Raw genomic sequence first — 17,540 nt, 5'->3', positions numbered from 1 at the left:
CTTCTTCAATATGAGCGGTGCTACCCATAGACAACCTGCTCAAAGAATCAGCAACAACATTAGCCTTACCTGGGTGGTAAAGAATACTCAGGTCATAGTCCTTGAGTAATTCTAACCACCTCCTCTGTCTGAGATTAAGCTCTTTCTGAGTAAACACATATTGAAGGCTCTTGTGATCAGTGAATATGTCGACATGCACACCATACAAGTAATGACGCCATATCTTCAAAGCTAACACTACAGCCGCTAACTCTAAGTTATGGGTTGGGTAATTCTTCTCATGAACTTTCAACTGTCTAGAGGCATAAGTTATAACCTTGCCATTTTGCATTAAGACACAACCCAAACCAATTCTAGATGCATCACAATACACCACAAGACATTGAGTACCTTCTGGTAGCGTCAAAACTGGAGCTGTAATCAATCTCTTTTTCAATTCATAAAAGATTTTCTCACAAGCTTCAGACCATTGAAATTTCACTTCTTTCTGAGTCAACTTTGTCAAAGGAGATGCAATAGACGAGAACCCTTCAACAAACCTTCTATAATAGCCAGCTAAACCCAAGAAACTCCTAATTTCAGTTGGAGATGTGGATCTGGGCCAATTCTGCACTACCTCAATTTTCCGAGTATCAACTTTAATTCTATCACTGGACACATGTGGCCTAGGAACGCCACAGACTTAAGCCAAAACTCACACTTAGAGAAATTGGCATACAACTCCTTGTCTTTCAAAGTCTGAAGAACTATTCTGAGGTGACTAGCATACTCTTCTTCATTCCTTGAATAGACTAGTATGTCATCAATGAAGACGATACCAAATGTATCTAAATAAGGTTTGAAGACTCGATTCATCAAGTCCATGAAAGCTCCGGGTGCATTGGTCAAACCAAAGGACATGACCAAAAACTCAAAATTACCATATCTAGTTCTGAATGCTGTCTTTGGAATATCGCATTCCCTTACTCTTAACTGGTGATAGCCTGATCTGAGGTCAATCTTTGAAAAACAAGTGGCACCCTGAAGCTGATCGAAAAGATCATCAATCCTCGGAAGAGGATACTTATTCTTGATGGTAACCTTATTCAACTGACGGTAGTCTATACACATCCTATGGGAACCATCTTTCTTTCTCACAAACAAGACCGGAGCACCCCAAGGTGAGACACTCGGTCGAATGAAACCCTTTTCTAGGAGATCTTTCAACTGCTCTTTCAACTCTTTCAACTCTGCTGGTGCCATTCTATATGGCGGAATGGAGATAGGACGAGTATCTGGAATGAGGTCTATGCCGAAATCTATTTCTCTCTCTGGAGGAATTCCGGGTAGATCATCAGGGAAAACTTCTGGAAACTCTCTTACTATAGGAACTAACTGAAAATGAGGTATCTCAACACTAGAGTCATTAACTCGGACTAAGTGATAGATACAACCCTTTGAAACTAACTTTCTTGCCTTAAGGTACGAAATGAAACGACCCTTAGGCACTACTGAACTACTACTCCACTCTAAGACTTGCTCATTCAGAAACTGAAACTTGACCACTTGAGTTCTACAGTCTAATGATGCATAACATGCATGAAGCCAATCCATACCTAGAATGACATCAAAATCTACCATGTCTAACTCAACCAAATCAGCCATGGTGCTCTTGTGATTGATAGAAACAGGACAATCACGATAGACTCTTTCCGCTAGAATAGACTCCCCAACAGGTGTAGAAACACAAAAGGGTTCACAAAGTCTTTCAGGAAGAACATCAAACTTATTTGCAACATAAGGAGTTACAAAAGATAAACTTGCTCCTGGGTCTAGCAAAGCATACACATCAAAAGCAAAGACTTTGATCATACCAGTGACAACATTAGGAGAGTTCTCTTGCTCCTGGCGACTGGTGATTGCATAGAGGTGGTTTGCTCCTCCACCTACACTAGAAGTAGCTCCTCTAGGTGTCGTCCTGTCTGGTGGGACAAATGAAGAAGACTGTGCTTTATTGCCCCCATTACCCTGCCTATTCTTTGGACACTCTCGCATGAAATGTCCATTATGACCACACCTAAAACAACCAATGGAGCCCTCTCGAAAAATACCTGAGTGGTTCCTACCACATTTGGCGCAGGCAGGAGGCTTACTACTCCCTTGCGCCACACTACCCGAAGATTGTGCTGGTCTAGTCCTGTAGTCTTTCGAATTCTGGCCATAAAATTCACCTTTGTATCTGGGTGCAGGTGCTCTAGCAGATGATGGAGCAGGTCCTTTTTGCCTTTGCTGAAAGGAGGAACGGTTTGAATTACGTTTCTGCTGCCCGAACTCATTACCGGTCTGGGCTCTCTTATTTTTGAACTCTTCTCTGTCCCTCAGCTTCTCATCCTCAACCTGTTGTACATAGACCATTAACCTGGATATGTCCATGTCCCCGATAAGCATTGCAGCCCTACCTTCCTTTCTTGACAACCGAGACAGCCCAGCAACAAACAAGCTCATTCTATTTCTCATATCCGCCACTATCTCCGGAGAATAGCGGGATAGTTGGGTGAACTTCAGACTGTACTCATGAACACTCAAAGACTCCTGCTTAAGTGTGAGGAACTAACGTACCTTGGCCTCTCTCAATTCTCGAGGAAAGAAATGCCCCAAGAAAGGTTCCTCAAAACCGGCCCAACTCGCAGGTGGTGCATTCTCAACTCTGCCCTCTTTCCACTGGTCGAACCAAGTTCTTGCAACATCCTTCAATTGATACGCAGCTAGTTCAACCCGCTCAGTATCTGCCATATGCATCACATCAAAAATCTTCTTCAACTCCTCAATGAAGTCCTCTGGATCCTCAGTAGTACTCGAACCCATGAAACTCGGAGGATTTATCCCCAATAAATCACGGATCCTAGAATTATCAGCTCCTTCCTATAGAGCTCCCCTTTGCTGACCAATCTGATTAGTTACAGCTTGACTCAGAATTCTAAATACCTCTCTGAACTCGGCATTAGAAACTTTCCATTGATCTTGCACTCCCGAGGCATAAGGTAACTCTTGCTCATCCACATAACGTCTAGGAATAAGCCCTCTGCCAACTCTTCGTGGACGCATGACTATCTGAAAACACGCGCAAGCACGAATTAAAAGGAAACCTTTTAGAGATCAACTCTAACGCACGAGATGAGTGTGAAAGAAATGAGAAATCTTCCTAAGTGTTGTAGCCTCCCAATTATAGATGTTGCATGCTTCACACCGATAACTACGACTCAACAGACATGGCTTCATAGACTCCCTAGGACTCTTGAACTCTGTGCTCTAATACCAAGTTTGTCACGCCTCGAGCCTACACCCTGGGCGAGACCGGCACTCAGAGACCATTGCTGGCCCCAAGCAAACCATTGGCCTGGCTTTCTTAACTCAGCGGAAAACCTAAGTCAACAGAAAACTCAATGCAAACGCAAGGTTACAAAACAACTTAACTTATAACATCTGGCCACAAAGCCAACACGAGTCTCAAAATAGTATATTTACATATATACATAAAAGAGAGACTCAAAACTAAGTGATTGACTGTCTATGAAGCCTCTAAAGTACTGAGATAGATGTTGGGACAGACCCCACAACATCCTAATAAAACAAAACTTAAGAATGCAAAACAACCAAGTCCTCCGGAAAGCAAGGAGGCTTACCACTGACTCTGAACTGTTCAGCTGGATCAATGATGTGCAGGATGTTGATCCGGGGTACCTGTATCTGCATCGTCATAGGATGCAGGCTAACTGGCATCAGTACATTGAATGTACGAGTATGCGAGCTGGAGAACTAAGCAACATAGGCTAGAAGGAAATCTGGAAGAAACTGAATAGCTTACCTGGCTCAACTTAACCTGACTGACTTCTTTCAATATAAGGTCATTTAAAACAAGTGCGTTATAGATAAAGACTGCTTTAAACATGCTATAAACTCTGAGTGTATACTATGATACAATAAGCCTGAGATGTATATAGAAATACAATAATCTGATGTATATAAAAATACAATAATTTTTGTGTATGAAAATACAATAACTGCTGTGGGAGTTTCTCTAACCGACAACCATCACTTAAGAGCTATAGTGATGATACAATGATCGACCTCACGCTACCGGAGCATCTTACACCCAGCCAAAGGTATAAGACTTGACTGCCTAATGGATCCACTAGTCTATCTAGAAAAGTATTCATCTAAAAAGTATGATCCTTTTCTACCCATGGTGGCAAACATGGTTCTATGGGGGCTGTGGGTTCTTTGAACGCTCCCCAAATTCGGTGCTCGATACTACTCCCAAAAATGTACTGGCTCTTATGTTTATAAAACATATTTCTTTCTGCTGATATGAGATAATTACTCAAAACTAGCCCGAAGGCTGTTTGAAAAATCTCAGTTTCCAACCTTGCTTAAATGTAAAAACATTTATTTAAAACTTCTTTGGGAATACATAGTTCCCTAATAACTTTGAGAAATGAACTCAACTTTATGTTCTTGACTTAACTTGAAACTCTATACTCTTTACTCGACTTGAAACTTGAGCCTTAGAATGAAGTTAAAACATTCAATAAAGACTCTTGAACAACTCTAAAGACTTGCTTGGACTTACTTCTTAACTTGCTTAACTTGACTCTAACTTCACTTGACTTTGATCCAAACTCGCCTCGAATTGAATCATGGATTCAAGGTATATGATCGCATGATTATGGAAGGGTTCTTGATGTTTAGACGTACTTTGGAGTGTCGGAAACAACTATGAAACATAGGTATAATACCTAGGAACATGCATGAGAAAGTGTGGAAAGAAAGGGAGAACATGGCGTCCTTGGCACTCTGCAAGGCGCGGAGCGCCAACCCTCGAAGCTAAGAAGGCACCTGCTGGCGCTTTGAGAAGCGCGGCGCCCCAAGGGCTGGACTTCAAAGTCCCCTTTGGGGCGCGCTGGCAGGCGCGACGCGCCAGATCTTTCCCCAAAAAACCCGACTTTTCTCCCTCTTTTCTCCAACTCTAAACCTCTCTAACCTCAATGGAATCAACCCCAAACACTAAGGATCATAAAACCCCTTAATATACAAGAGATTCAAGTCAAACACACAACTAAATCATGTCCCACAACCAACAATAACTTCAACAACACAATCAACAACATCAACAACATCAACAACACAACGCAACAACTTCAACAACATAATCCAATCTTTGTCAATAATAATGAGTTTGGTATGTGTGGGAAAGGATCAACCCACACTAAGAACTCACATACCTAGTAGGGATCACCCCCGACGATATCCACGACGATCCTTGACGGAAACTCCTTGCTTGATCTTTTCTTTCTCCTCTTCTTCTCCTCTTCACTCTTAAGCCCTAGCTCTCACTCTTTTAAAATGGGACAAAATGATCCAAAAATCAGCCTAACTCCACAATATAATCCCAAAAGAAATGGCTATGGAAAAGACCAAAATGCCCTTAAATTTTCCGGACGGATTCCCTGCCAACTGCCCAACTTTCAAAGGGCATAACTCGCTCATACGAACTCGAAATCGAGCAAACTCGGCGGCGTTGGAAAGATCATTCCAAGGGCTTTCCAAACGTAACTAGAACTACTCCTAAATCATCCTGAGCTAGGAGTTAAGTCTGCTCAAAGTTGGCCAAAACTCACTGATTTCCCACACTTAACCAAATTCCAGATTTTAAATTTTTCAAAAAAATGACTATTTCGAATTTCAAGCTTTTTCATAGTTATTTCAAATTGCCGGATGTTACAGAATTAGGCGACGGGAAAACAATAAAAAGTGTGGTTTTTGTCTTTTTACCTCTATAAAACCCTAAAAGAATTTCTTGACTAATCAAAGACCCAAAACAATAAGATTTTCATCTCATAATCCATTATTCTCTTCTCTCTCAAACCTTAATGCAAAATCCTAAAGGAAAATCAAAGTAGAAGACTCCATTCAAGATTTTTTCCATCTTTTTCAAGATTCTTCTTCAAGGTATGTTTTTCTCCAAGGATTCCATTTGTTCCAACTCAAATTCCTGAATACAATTATGAATCACTAGTGAAAATCATAAATCTTGGCCGTAGAGATTTCAAGAAACAAATTCAAAAATCTCAAGAAAGGTTTTTTTCATTGTTTACCTTTAAGCTAGGGTTTCAAGGCTTCTAATCAACTTCTTCTTTAATATTCTTCAAGAACCTTGTTCTTTTAGGTATGTAAGGCTATCATAGTGTTGGACTAGTCCATCTCACGCACCCTACATCTACTTTCAGATCAGTAAAAGAGTAATCTAGGATTCTTTCCCCAGATTTGAGTATTCTTGAGATAAGTTGATTTTGAGTTCTTGAGTTCATGTTTCTTTTAAAAATTCTATTCCTAATTATTGAGTTTCTATATTGTCATTGAGATCCTTGCGTTATTTTGTTCATGTATATATTTCAGCATGAACCCTATTTTGAGTTATAAAATTTGAAAAACATTTTTTAAAGCCAACACTTGAGCTCTTAAACAAAGTTTTGAGAAAGTAAAGATGAGTTTTGGGATAAGAGTTTCTAAAACATGATAAGTATGAAAATCGAGTAGGTCATCAATGTTTAAGCAATATGGTATGTAGATATACTATCAATGTTTATGCGGTATGACTTCTCAATGCATCAATGATAATATTATAATATGATTTTGAAATGTTTTTGAGAAAGAGTTTTCAAGTATGAGTATAATGGGACTATGTATTACCAGAGTCATCCATTTTTACCTTGATAAAAGAGAAACTGAGATTTCTAAATGAGTTATGAGTTCAAAAGTTATTTCAAGAGCAGTTACTTCTTTTAAGAGGGTAGTTTGAGCAATTATCTCAAACCATAGGAAGAATTATGTTTTTTTTAAACATATGAGCATGAGTATATATTATTGGGAGTATTATTGAGCACCGATATCGGGGAGAGTTCAAACTACTCACAGCTTCAGAAACCATGTATGCTAACATGGGTAAAGAGTCATTGTTTTTAGATGATTCCTTATTGATTTAAAACATAGCTTAGTGGATCCACTTAGTTGAGGTGTTTTATACCCCAGAAAGGTATATGACAGTTCTGGCAGTGTGGGTGAGATATTGTATCATCACGTAGCTCATAGTGATTGTTGTCGGTTAGAGAATCTCCCAATAGAGTAAAAGTGTTTTTATATATCACTTATTATGTTGAGTATAGAGATGAGAAAGTATTTTGTAAAGCTTGGAATGATTTAAATCCTTTATTTTTTACATTCAGCTTGAGTACATTGCTATCTATTGTTATTAAGCTTTATTAAGTACTCGTACATTCAATATAGTGATGGCATTCGACCTGCATATTTTAATGATATAAATATAGGTTCTTAGGATTCTCAACAAGAGTCTGTTGAGATCACTTCATGCGCTCGTTAGCTTTTGAGCAAGACCTCCTTGCTTCAGAAGGACTCTAATTTTGTGAGTTATTAGTAACCGTTTTTGAGGAGTCGTGGATCTTGTCCCAACACTCATCTTTACATAGTAGAGGTTTCATAGATAGACTGTTTTAGAGAGTCTTTCTGTTTTAGATATTTCACTTAAAACTTATGTATCATACTCAGTATATCCAATTCAGTTTTGAGATTCAATAAATTGGTTTTAAACATTTCTTCCAATTTGATGCTTATGTATACTTGAGTTAGTCTTCCTCTTGTAGTCAGCCTAGATTGAGCGTTCGCTTGAGGGATAACAATGGTTCTCGAGTGTTGGCTACGTCCAGGGTGTAGGCTCGGGTCGTGACAATGCTTACTAGTCAAGTTTCATAAAATCGGGATAATCAAACTTCACGTAATGTCCAACAACCAATAGAGCACATAATCAACAAGAATAAAGGATGTAATGAGATGCAATTCAATGTGACGCCATGAAATGATATGCCTCAGATGATAAGTACTCTTTCAATTGCATATATGAATACTTTTTAGAAATACATCGAGAGTTCATGACCCATGGGAGACTCACGAGGTCCATATATCGACACAGACGATCTCAATGCACTATCATAAAATAAAATGATTTCTGCATGGACGATCTCCACGTGCCCAAATTAATCTTAGCATATCACAATCCCCAGCACGAACGAACTGCACGTGCCCAACTTATACTCAATCTCACGTGCACAATATGATTTCATTAAAGGGGATGTTGATGCATCTCAACCAATCAATTATTAGTTTGATTTATAATCACCTAAAATGTCACAAATATACGGGTTTAATAAAGAGACACAATTACACGAAAGAATTTGAGTCAATAATACATCAGCTAATGCCCATATACTTTGGCATTCTCATATCACAATCTGCATTCTATAGTAATAAACTTTCCCTATATAACACTTGTACACGTACCAATACATGTCACACCATTGGTACAAGACCCCCATCTTTCTCCCTAACCCATGGTCTATTCTATTTTTAATCTTCAGTAAAAAAAACGTCCTTCAACAAAGTCTAAAAGTCTTACCATACCTTGAATGTTGAACATATGTCACGAATTTTCAAGATTTTGCCTTTTCCTTCAATGCAGGTCTCCTCTGATTTCAATGTAGATTTGATAAGGTGCACATCTTTCACCTCCAAATAAATGCAAATTAAAAATATCTTTCTACGTCAGCCACCTCTGACTTTAAAATGGAATAGATAGGGATTTATTTTGATAGATTTAGTGTTCTCAAATGCTTATATTGTGCCAATAAGTGATGTAAAATCCTTGATTTCTAGGTATTTGGATTTAGGAACAAAGCATGGACACTAATGTGCAAAAAGGAACAAAGCGAGACAAAAAATGAATAAATGAAGGCCTAGTGATCACCAATGTAACTCGGCGATTCGCCAAGTTGCCACTCTACCACCTAAAGTTACAGAATGCTGGGGCTCAATTGGGGGTAGCTTCGGCAAGCAGCAGTTCCACTCGGCGTGTCACCAATAGCTTCGGTGAGGAATGACCAAGTTGACAAAAGTACTGATGGAGATCTAGATAAGTGTTGATGAGTGAGAGGAAAGGAAAAGGGGTGCATTGCGAAATCACTCAATGATCCCGCTCTTACTAGCCTAAAATTACAGTGACTGGATTAAGAAGACGTTAGAAATGAAGGCGAGATGAAGGGAAATCAGCGAGTCGCCGAACGGTGGGCGAATGAGGACTTACCTTGACGATTGGTCCCAAACAACGATACATTAGACTTGCATAAATTGATTTCTGGAAGAGAGAGAATTCATTCAGAATTGTGAGGAGCAAAAGATTGAGAAAAATAACTCTACTAGAGGCGATTTCCTAGTGATTTTAGCGATATTTTCTTGGAGGTGTTCTAATAGAAGAGATTTTTAAAAAAATTTAACTTTCCATTTTCATTTTTCCTAGTTAAGGAAAACATGGTAGATGTTGATTTTCCCCTCTCTCTATTATGTTTGGCTCAAACCCTCTCCTTGGGGTTTTGACTATGTGACCAATTATTGAGTTTTACTAAGTGGGTGTCATTGATTTGTGAATAATGGTGTTAATTTGAAGTGGGTCTGAATTGCTACTGCGTTTTGAGGTCGTCTTGCATGATTATTGTAACAAGTTTAGTGTTTTGTGCTTGCTCGAGAGAGAAGTGTTGTGCCAAAGTAGAAAATTAGCATCCTTAGTAGTGGATCACTATGATTTCAACTTGAGAAAGTGAAACAAGGTATCTATCCTTTGTATTTTGCTCGAGAGAGTGGATTTGATGAGGACGAGGACTAGGCATCTTCTGAGTAGTGTTGAAGTTTGAGAGAATTTGACAAAGATAAGGTAATTGTTCGAGAGAAAAGTATTTTACATATAGTCCGACCTACCCACGACAATTTATCGCATTGTGAGCATAGATGTTCATTCACTAAGTTAAATTCAATAATTGGTTGGTCAATTCCCCAACTATCACCTCACTATTTGATCGTTTCGTGTTAAGTGTTGAATTGGATTGATAAGCACAACCTGAAATTTTAAACTTAAACCAAAAAGGTGCATTAAGTGTTCAGTTGAAGAGATTGTTGTCATATTTTCATAATTGAGTTCGAAAGAAAAACTATTCTCTGTGGGATCGACCCCAATTCATTTAGTTGGGTTATTATACTGACTAGCAATCGTTGACACTTTGAATTGGATGAAGTGTCTTTGAAATGTTAATTAAAATGGCGCTACTGCCGGGGAATTGCATCACTTATAGTTCTTTGATTGAAACTTTGACACTTTTGAATTGGCTTGGGCTGCTTTGTGTAAGTGTTGGCTGAACGAAATAGAAGTATGAATGAGTGACGAAGAGATGAATGATAGTCAAGTAGGTCATCAGAATGGGATCGATGATATCAATAGTGTTTACAACCCAGCTCAATAAGGTGAAATGGGTACAATTTGCATACCACAAGTTGATGGGAATGCAATATTTGAAGTCACTAGCACAACTCTTCACCTCCTCCAATTAAGGGGACTATATGGAGGGCTAGAGCACGAATACCCGCATGAGCATATAAGAAATTTTACAGAGGTGTGGAGCCCATTTTCATTCAAGAATGTGTCACAAGAGTCAATCTGGCATCGGTTATTTCCGCTATCCTTAACAGGGGAGGCTAGCAACTGGTTATCCGAGTTACCGAACAATTCCATCACATCATGGGAGGAGCTGATTATAGCATTCAATACATGATATTTTCCTCCATCAAGGATGATGAAACTTAGAGACGACATTCAAGGTTTCAAGCGATGGGAGGGTGAACCCATCCATGAAATATGGGTGAGGTTTAAGAAACTCTTACTTATATACCCAACTCATGGGCTACCAAACGATTTGCTACTCCAATATTTTTACCGGAGTCTTGATTTGGTTAATAAAGGAGTGGTTGATCAAGTCTCTCCTTTTTGTTTTAGAATGATGCAAGAACAACTTGATAAGGAAAGAGAAAGGGATGCAAACATCAAGAAAATGTTGACCCAAATGGAGCTTTTACAAGAGTATATGATGGAGAATTTGGGAAAACCAAAGGCGATAAGTAGAGTGTTTAGAGTTAAGAAGGGTTCTTCCTCATATTATTCAAAGCCAGGGGAGAATCAAGGGTGGAACTCTAACAGATACGAGTAGGATTTCCACCCACGCTATCTACAGCAAAGTGGGAATCAAGGTTGGAACTATCATAAGGGGGAAGAGCAAAGGAGATACTATCAAGATTGGGCTGAATAAAGTGATTATTGTAGAAGAGAGGATGATTGATGTGTGCGTAATCAAGAAACTCTTCTGATGCAAGTGTCTACAATCGTACAATAGTATAGTAACCCAACCAAGTGTTGGGGTCGTGTCCCAAGGGAGTGGTTTTGAGAATTAGTAGAAAATTAGAATCAAGTTACATTTTTGATTAAAAACATTGTAAATCAAAAGGGTGACGCAAGCGTCAATTAACAAATTGTTGTTTGTCACAGGTAATTAAGTAAAAATAGCAAAAATAACAAAGAATGTTAAGCAATAAGAAGGGGTTCTTGGGATGTGATTAGGAATATGGGATAGATAAGATTATTGGGTAAATGCTTTTCATAGAGAACTAATTGAGTAATTATGACTAACCCATATTCACAAAATCACACCCCAAGAATTGGGGGTTTTAGCCACACATGTATAAGAGATAAAAATTTATACCTAAATGAGTTTTAATTCAAATGGGTATGAAGATTTAAGACTTAATACAAGCTAAGAATGAAAATCCAAGTGACCCAAGTCCAAATATTGAATATGAAACCCTTTGGATCTTCAAGTCTTCAAAACCCTCTCAAACTTAGAGAAAAAAATATGAAAAATTACTATTCAATGCTAAAATTATAATATTGTTTCAAACTCAAAATCTGATAAAATCTCCTTCACAAAAAAATCCTTCTAAGCTACAACTCATAATGAGTATTTATAGTTTTCAAAAACGGTGATGCAAAGGATCCATTTGGCACAGTTAGTCGGGATCGCCGATACACTCGGTGATCCACCCTTTGGTCTGCTTCATCACCTTTCAGCTCATGCCTTCAGTGTCTTCGCGTCCTAGATCATTGGGCGGTATAGTATTGCTTCGCGAATCTGTTCGACGACACACCGACTGTTTCTTTTCAATGCCGATTTGATCCTTTCTTTCAGGTCTGAACACACTAGAACAAAAGGCGATCTTCAGGCCTGTCGGTGACTCGCCGAATGGATTCGGCGATCCTCAGGTCTTCATTTCTTCGTTCTTTTTCAGCCTTTTTGTTCCTTATTGCCACGTAGTGTCCATGCTTTTCTTCAAACTTAAAATACCTGAAACTCAGGTTATTCATCCGTTATTGAGACAAAACAAGCATTTGAGGACACTAATTCTATCAAAATATATCCCTAAATGTGTCCAATTTATGGACTCATCAATGACCATGATGAGGATCACACTCAATTGATTGAGAGCCCAAAATCAAAATGGAGTGCAAATAGTCCCCGAGTGAATGATTTGCTATCACACATACTTGATAAAGTTGAAGGTTCAAATGATTTGTTAAAGGGGACGAAAGTCAAATTCTTATCATTGAACAGTAAAGTGAACTCTCATGTAGATGCAATCAAGATACTTGAAGGTCAATTGAGTTTACTTTCAGCACAATTGAAACCAAAGATGACAATGGAAGATGATGATAGAGCATTAGTTGTAGTTACTCATAGTGGAAAGGTAGCAATGGATCATTTGATGGGTAATGAAGAAGCTCAGACGCTTGAAGAAGACAAAGGAATGGAGGAAGAAGAGACACCTATCCATCAAAGCATTGCCACAAGACCACAAAAGAAAATGGAGAAACACAATACAATCCCAAAAGTTATGCAACCTTTACCCAAAATATCTCCCCCATTTCCCAATCTCTAAAGAAGAAGAATGATGATGAGAAGTTCAAGAAGTTTTTATCGGGGTTCAAGACATTATCAATTAATCTCCCTCTTGTGGAAGCACTATTGGAAATGCCGGGATATGCCAAGTTTATGAAGGAGTTAGTCACAAAGAAAAGGAGCTTGGATTTTGACACAATCGAAGTTTCCCATAGTTGTAGTGAAGTTATGACTAAGGAGCTAATTAAAAAGAGAGAAGATCCCAGAGTGTTAACCATCCCTTGCACCATCGGTATGCTCCAATTTGCTAGAGCTCTATGCGATTTGGGAGAAAGCATCAACCTAATGCCATATTCAATCTATAAACAACTTGGGTTGAGGGAAACGAAAGCCACATCAATGAGACTCTTGATGGCCGACCGATCAATTAAACATCTGGGGATACTATACGACATCGTGGTAAAGGTTGAACGATTCATTTTTCCAGCTTATTTTGTCATTCTCGATTGTGAAATAGATGCTAAAATTCCCATCATTTTGGGAAGACCATTCTTGGCAACCGGGAGAGCATTGGTGGATGTTGAAAGCGGAGAATTGAAGTTTTGGGTGAACGAAGATGAAGAAACCTTTAATGTTTGTAACTCAATGAAACACCCAAGTGATATTCATGTAGTATCCACTGTTGATGTTATTGATAAGGCGGTGACTAGTGTGAGCCATTTGATGTGTATGAGTGAACCACTTGAAGTTGTGCTTGCTAATTATGATGAATTCGAAATTCATGGCAAAGAAGAGGTAGTAGCTGCTCTTTTATGCTTGGGAGGGTATTCAAAGACTCCATTGAAGTTGGACATTGATCCAAAAACTTGAGACAGTCCTCCCGCAAAACCATCAACAGAGGAACCACCAAATATGGAGTTGAAAGTACACCCCCCATCTCCGATATGCTTTCTTGGGGGAAAATAACACTCTACCGGTGATCATTGCAGTTGACTTGCTATAATGGCAGGAAAAAATCCTCCTTGAGGTGTTGCGAATGCATATCAAAGCTATAAAATGTGCCAATATTGGCCTTATGTGATGAGCTTACCGTGAACCATATTTGATGACACCTAGAATGTGCCCCGTTGGTTCGGTTGACTAAGTGATGCAATCTCTTGAAATGATCTTAGGCAACTTTAAAGAGTGAAACAATTTGACGTTATACCTCTTTTGTGGCAAACCTTGTGAGTATGTGAACTTTGCTTGAACACCCTTTTGAGTCTTAGCCTTTCCCTGGAAGAAACTGGATGAAATTGTGACCTTTCTTTATCCCTTCACCCTTAATCCTCATGAAATGTGGTTTGTTTGAATAGACAACTTAGGCCAAAAGCCTAAGTTGGAGGTTTGGTGAAAAGAGAAGGTAAATCAAGAATTGCAAAGAAATCCCCTTTGACCCATGGTTTTGAAAAAGGTGGAACTCCTCCATACAAAAAAATAGAAAGAAAAGAAAAAGAATGAAAAAGTGGTGAAATAAAAGTTGCAAAAGAAAATGGAGTGCCCAAAGTTTCATGGAAAGTGAATAATGGGGTGAATTTTTTATCATGAATGAGAGTTATGGAAGAAAAGGAAAGAAAGTGTTGTTCAAACCACATTTCATGAGGACAGCATCCACTGAGCCTAAATGACTATACCTTTACACTCAGCCCCGTTACAAGCCTTGAAATGACCTTTTTGATCTTTAGTGAGCTGAAAGAAGTGTTGATTGGAAAATAAGGGCAACCCTAGGGCTGAAGTCATGCATGAGTTTATCTTTCTGAGCGTGAGAGTTATTTTTGATTCCAGAACAATAAATTGTTGAACCATTGTGTGTGAACATGGAATCATTCTTTGTGTGAGGGCATTTGAGTACCTTTGTTGAGCTTGAACAGTCATTTGAAGGAAGTACTGTGAACTTGAGAATCTTTGATAATGGTAAGTCACAACTTGAATCTTTGAGTGCACAATTGATCCTTGCATGCGTAAGTTAAGTCTTGTTGTGTGCATTCATAATTGATTCTTGTGTAACACTGTTTTAGACATCCTTTATGAACGCTAAACTTGAGTTTTACTTGAGGACAAACAAAAGTTTAAGTTGGGGGTATTGATGAGTCCTAGGTTTGGACTCATTTAAGGATTTATTTGGATAGATTTAATGTCCTCAAATGCTTATTTTGTGTCAATAACTGATATAAAATCCTTGATTTCCAGGTATTTGGATTTAGGAACAACGCATGGACACTAATGTGCAAAAAGGAACGAAGCGAGACAAAAGAACGAAGAAATGAAGGCATGGTGATCGCCAATGTCACTCAGCGATTCGCTAATAGTTGCCACTCTACTGCCTAAAGTTACAGAATGCTAGGGCTGAATTGGGGGTAGGTTCCGCGAGCAACAGTTCCACTCAGCATGTCGCCGATCGCTTCGGCGAGGAATGACCAAGTTGCCAAAAGTACTGATGGAGATCTAGATAAGTGCTGATGAGCGAGAGGAAAGGAAAAGGGGTGCATCACGGAATCACTCGGCGATCCCGATCTTGCTCGCCTAAAATTACAGTGGCTGGATTAAGAAGAGGTTAGAAATAAAGGTGAGATGAAAGGAAATCGGCGAGTCACCAAACGGTCGGCGAAGGCCGACTTACCTCGCCGATTTGTCCCAAACATTCACACATCAGATTTGCATAAATTGATTTTTGGAAGAGAGAGAATTCATTCAGAAACGTGAGGAGCAAAAGATTGAGAAAAAGAACTCTACTAGAGACGATTTCCTAGAGATTTTAGCAAGATTTTCTTGGAGGTTTTGTACTAGACGAGATTTTTAGTAAATTTTAACTTTCAATTTTTATTTTTACCCAGTTATGGAAAATATGGTAGATGTTGATTTTCCTCTTTTTCCTATGATTGGCTAAATCCCTCTCCCTGGGGTTTTGACTATGTGACCAATTATTGAGTTTTACTAAGTGGGTTTCATTGATTTGCGAATAATGGTGTTAATTTGAAGTGAGTTTGAATTGTTGCTGCGTTTTGAGGTCGTCTTGCATGATTAGTGTAACAAGTTTAGTGTTTTGTTCTTGCTCGAGAGAGAAGTGTAGAGCCAAAGTAGCAAGTTTAGCATCCTTAGTAGAGGATCACTATGATTTCAGCTTGAGAAAGTGAAACATGGGATCTATCTTTTGTATCTAGCTCGAGAGAGCGGATTTGATTAGGACGAGAACTGGGCATCTTCTGACTAGTGTTGAAGTTCGAGGGAATTCAACAAAGATAATTTAATTGTTCAAGAGAAAATTACTTTACATATAGTCCGACCAACCCACGACGATTTATCCCATTGTGAGCATCAATGTTCATCCACTAAGTTAAATTCAATAATTGGTTGGTCAATTCCCCAAGTGTCACCTCACTATTTGATCGTTTCGTGTTAAGTGTTGAATTGTATTGATAAGCACAACCTGAAATTTTAAACTTAAACCAAAAAGGTGCATGAAGTGTTTAGTTGAAGAGATTGTTGTCATATTTCCATAATTGAGTTAGAAAGGAAAGCTACTCACTGTGGGATCAACCCCAACTCATTTAGTTGGGTTATTATACTAACTAGCGATCGTTGACACTTAGAATTGGATGATGTTTCTTTGAAACGTTAATCAATAGGGTGTACATCTGAAACGACCCAAAAAATGCCCGAAAATGTGCTTCAGAAACACCTATAATTGTAATTTCCATATATCTCAAAATTCGTGAATTATTTCGGAAATTCGACTTCATATTCTTATTCAGGGGGTCAAATTGAGTGGGAGATGTGTCTAACCCGAATTTTAGAGCAACCGTATCAAAATTCAAAAATCGCAAAAAATGTGATTTGGAGGGTCAACTTTAAAAAGGCATATCTCTTAGCACACAAGGAACTGGAAGGGCCACTACCTATTAAATTAAATCCCTTTGAGTTAGCTTTCCAACGCACTTGGTTTCACCTCATTCCGAGTTAGGATAAGGGAGTTATGACCATTTTCGTAAAACCTGTCTGTGCAGATTTGCAATTTCCAGTAAGCTGTTTTTTTTTTAAAGCCTCATTTTTTAGGCTAAGTGTTGGGCTTTTTTTTTTTATATAAAAAGGGGATATGTCCCATACTTAGTCATAATTTTTTTCTAACTTCAAAACACTCAAAAACAATCTCTAAGCCTTCTCCAAAATTCCACCAAGATCTTCAACCAAATTCAAACATCTCAAGCTCTAATTCCAGATTCAAGACTCAATCTCAAGTTTCAATTCTCCATTCCAATCTTCATCAAGGATTCTCCAAAGTTGAGGTGTGTGGGTTTGATTGTGGAAACCTTCCTTTCCATAAGTCCAACCATTTATCCTCTATTTTTACTTCAAGTTTATGGATCCTTATGGTTATTTATGAACTCTTGCAGCATTGAATTACTACTACACACCCTATTATGGTCTATTTTGCATATTATCATGAAATGGAATTATTATGTGATGTTTATGGTTTTCATGCTTCCATGATCAAATTATGAAGGTTGATTTATATATATGTATGTTGTTGTTGGGCTGATTTATATGGATTTTGAAATTGGTTGAACTTAGTACTCTTGAAATACATGATTTTATTTACTTGAACAATAGCCCACCATGTGTTTG

The 17,540-nt window shown here is 38.5% G+C and overlaps 2 protein-coding genes across 2 annotated transcripts in view; one reads left to right on the top strand and one right to left on the bottom strand.

Moving 5' to 3' along the window:
* LOC125871851 (uncharacterized) overlaps positions 1 to 17,540 on the bottom strand; it is a 553,480-nt gene that overhangs the window by 477,808 nt on the left and 58,132 nt on the right. The window lies entirely within an intron of this gene.
* Positions 13,011 to 13,748, top strand: LOC125869787 (uncharacterized). The gene has a single exon (XM_049550223.1). The coding sequence runs from the start codon at positions 13,011 to 13,013 to the stop codon at positions 13,746 to 13,748; it is 738 nt and encodes a 245-aa protein (XP_049406180.1).

The sequence above is a fragment of the Solanum stenotomum genome, chromosome 7, assembly GCF_019186545.1.
Source record: "Solanum stenotomum isolate F172 chromosome 7, ASM1918654v1, whole genome shotgun sequence".
NCBI classification, from domain to species: Eukaryota; Viridiplantae; Streptophyta; class Magnoliopsida; order Solanales; family Solanaceae; genus Solanum; species Solanum stenotomum.
This window is presented reverse-complemented; position numbering and strand designations above follow the sequence as displayed.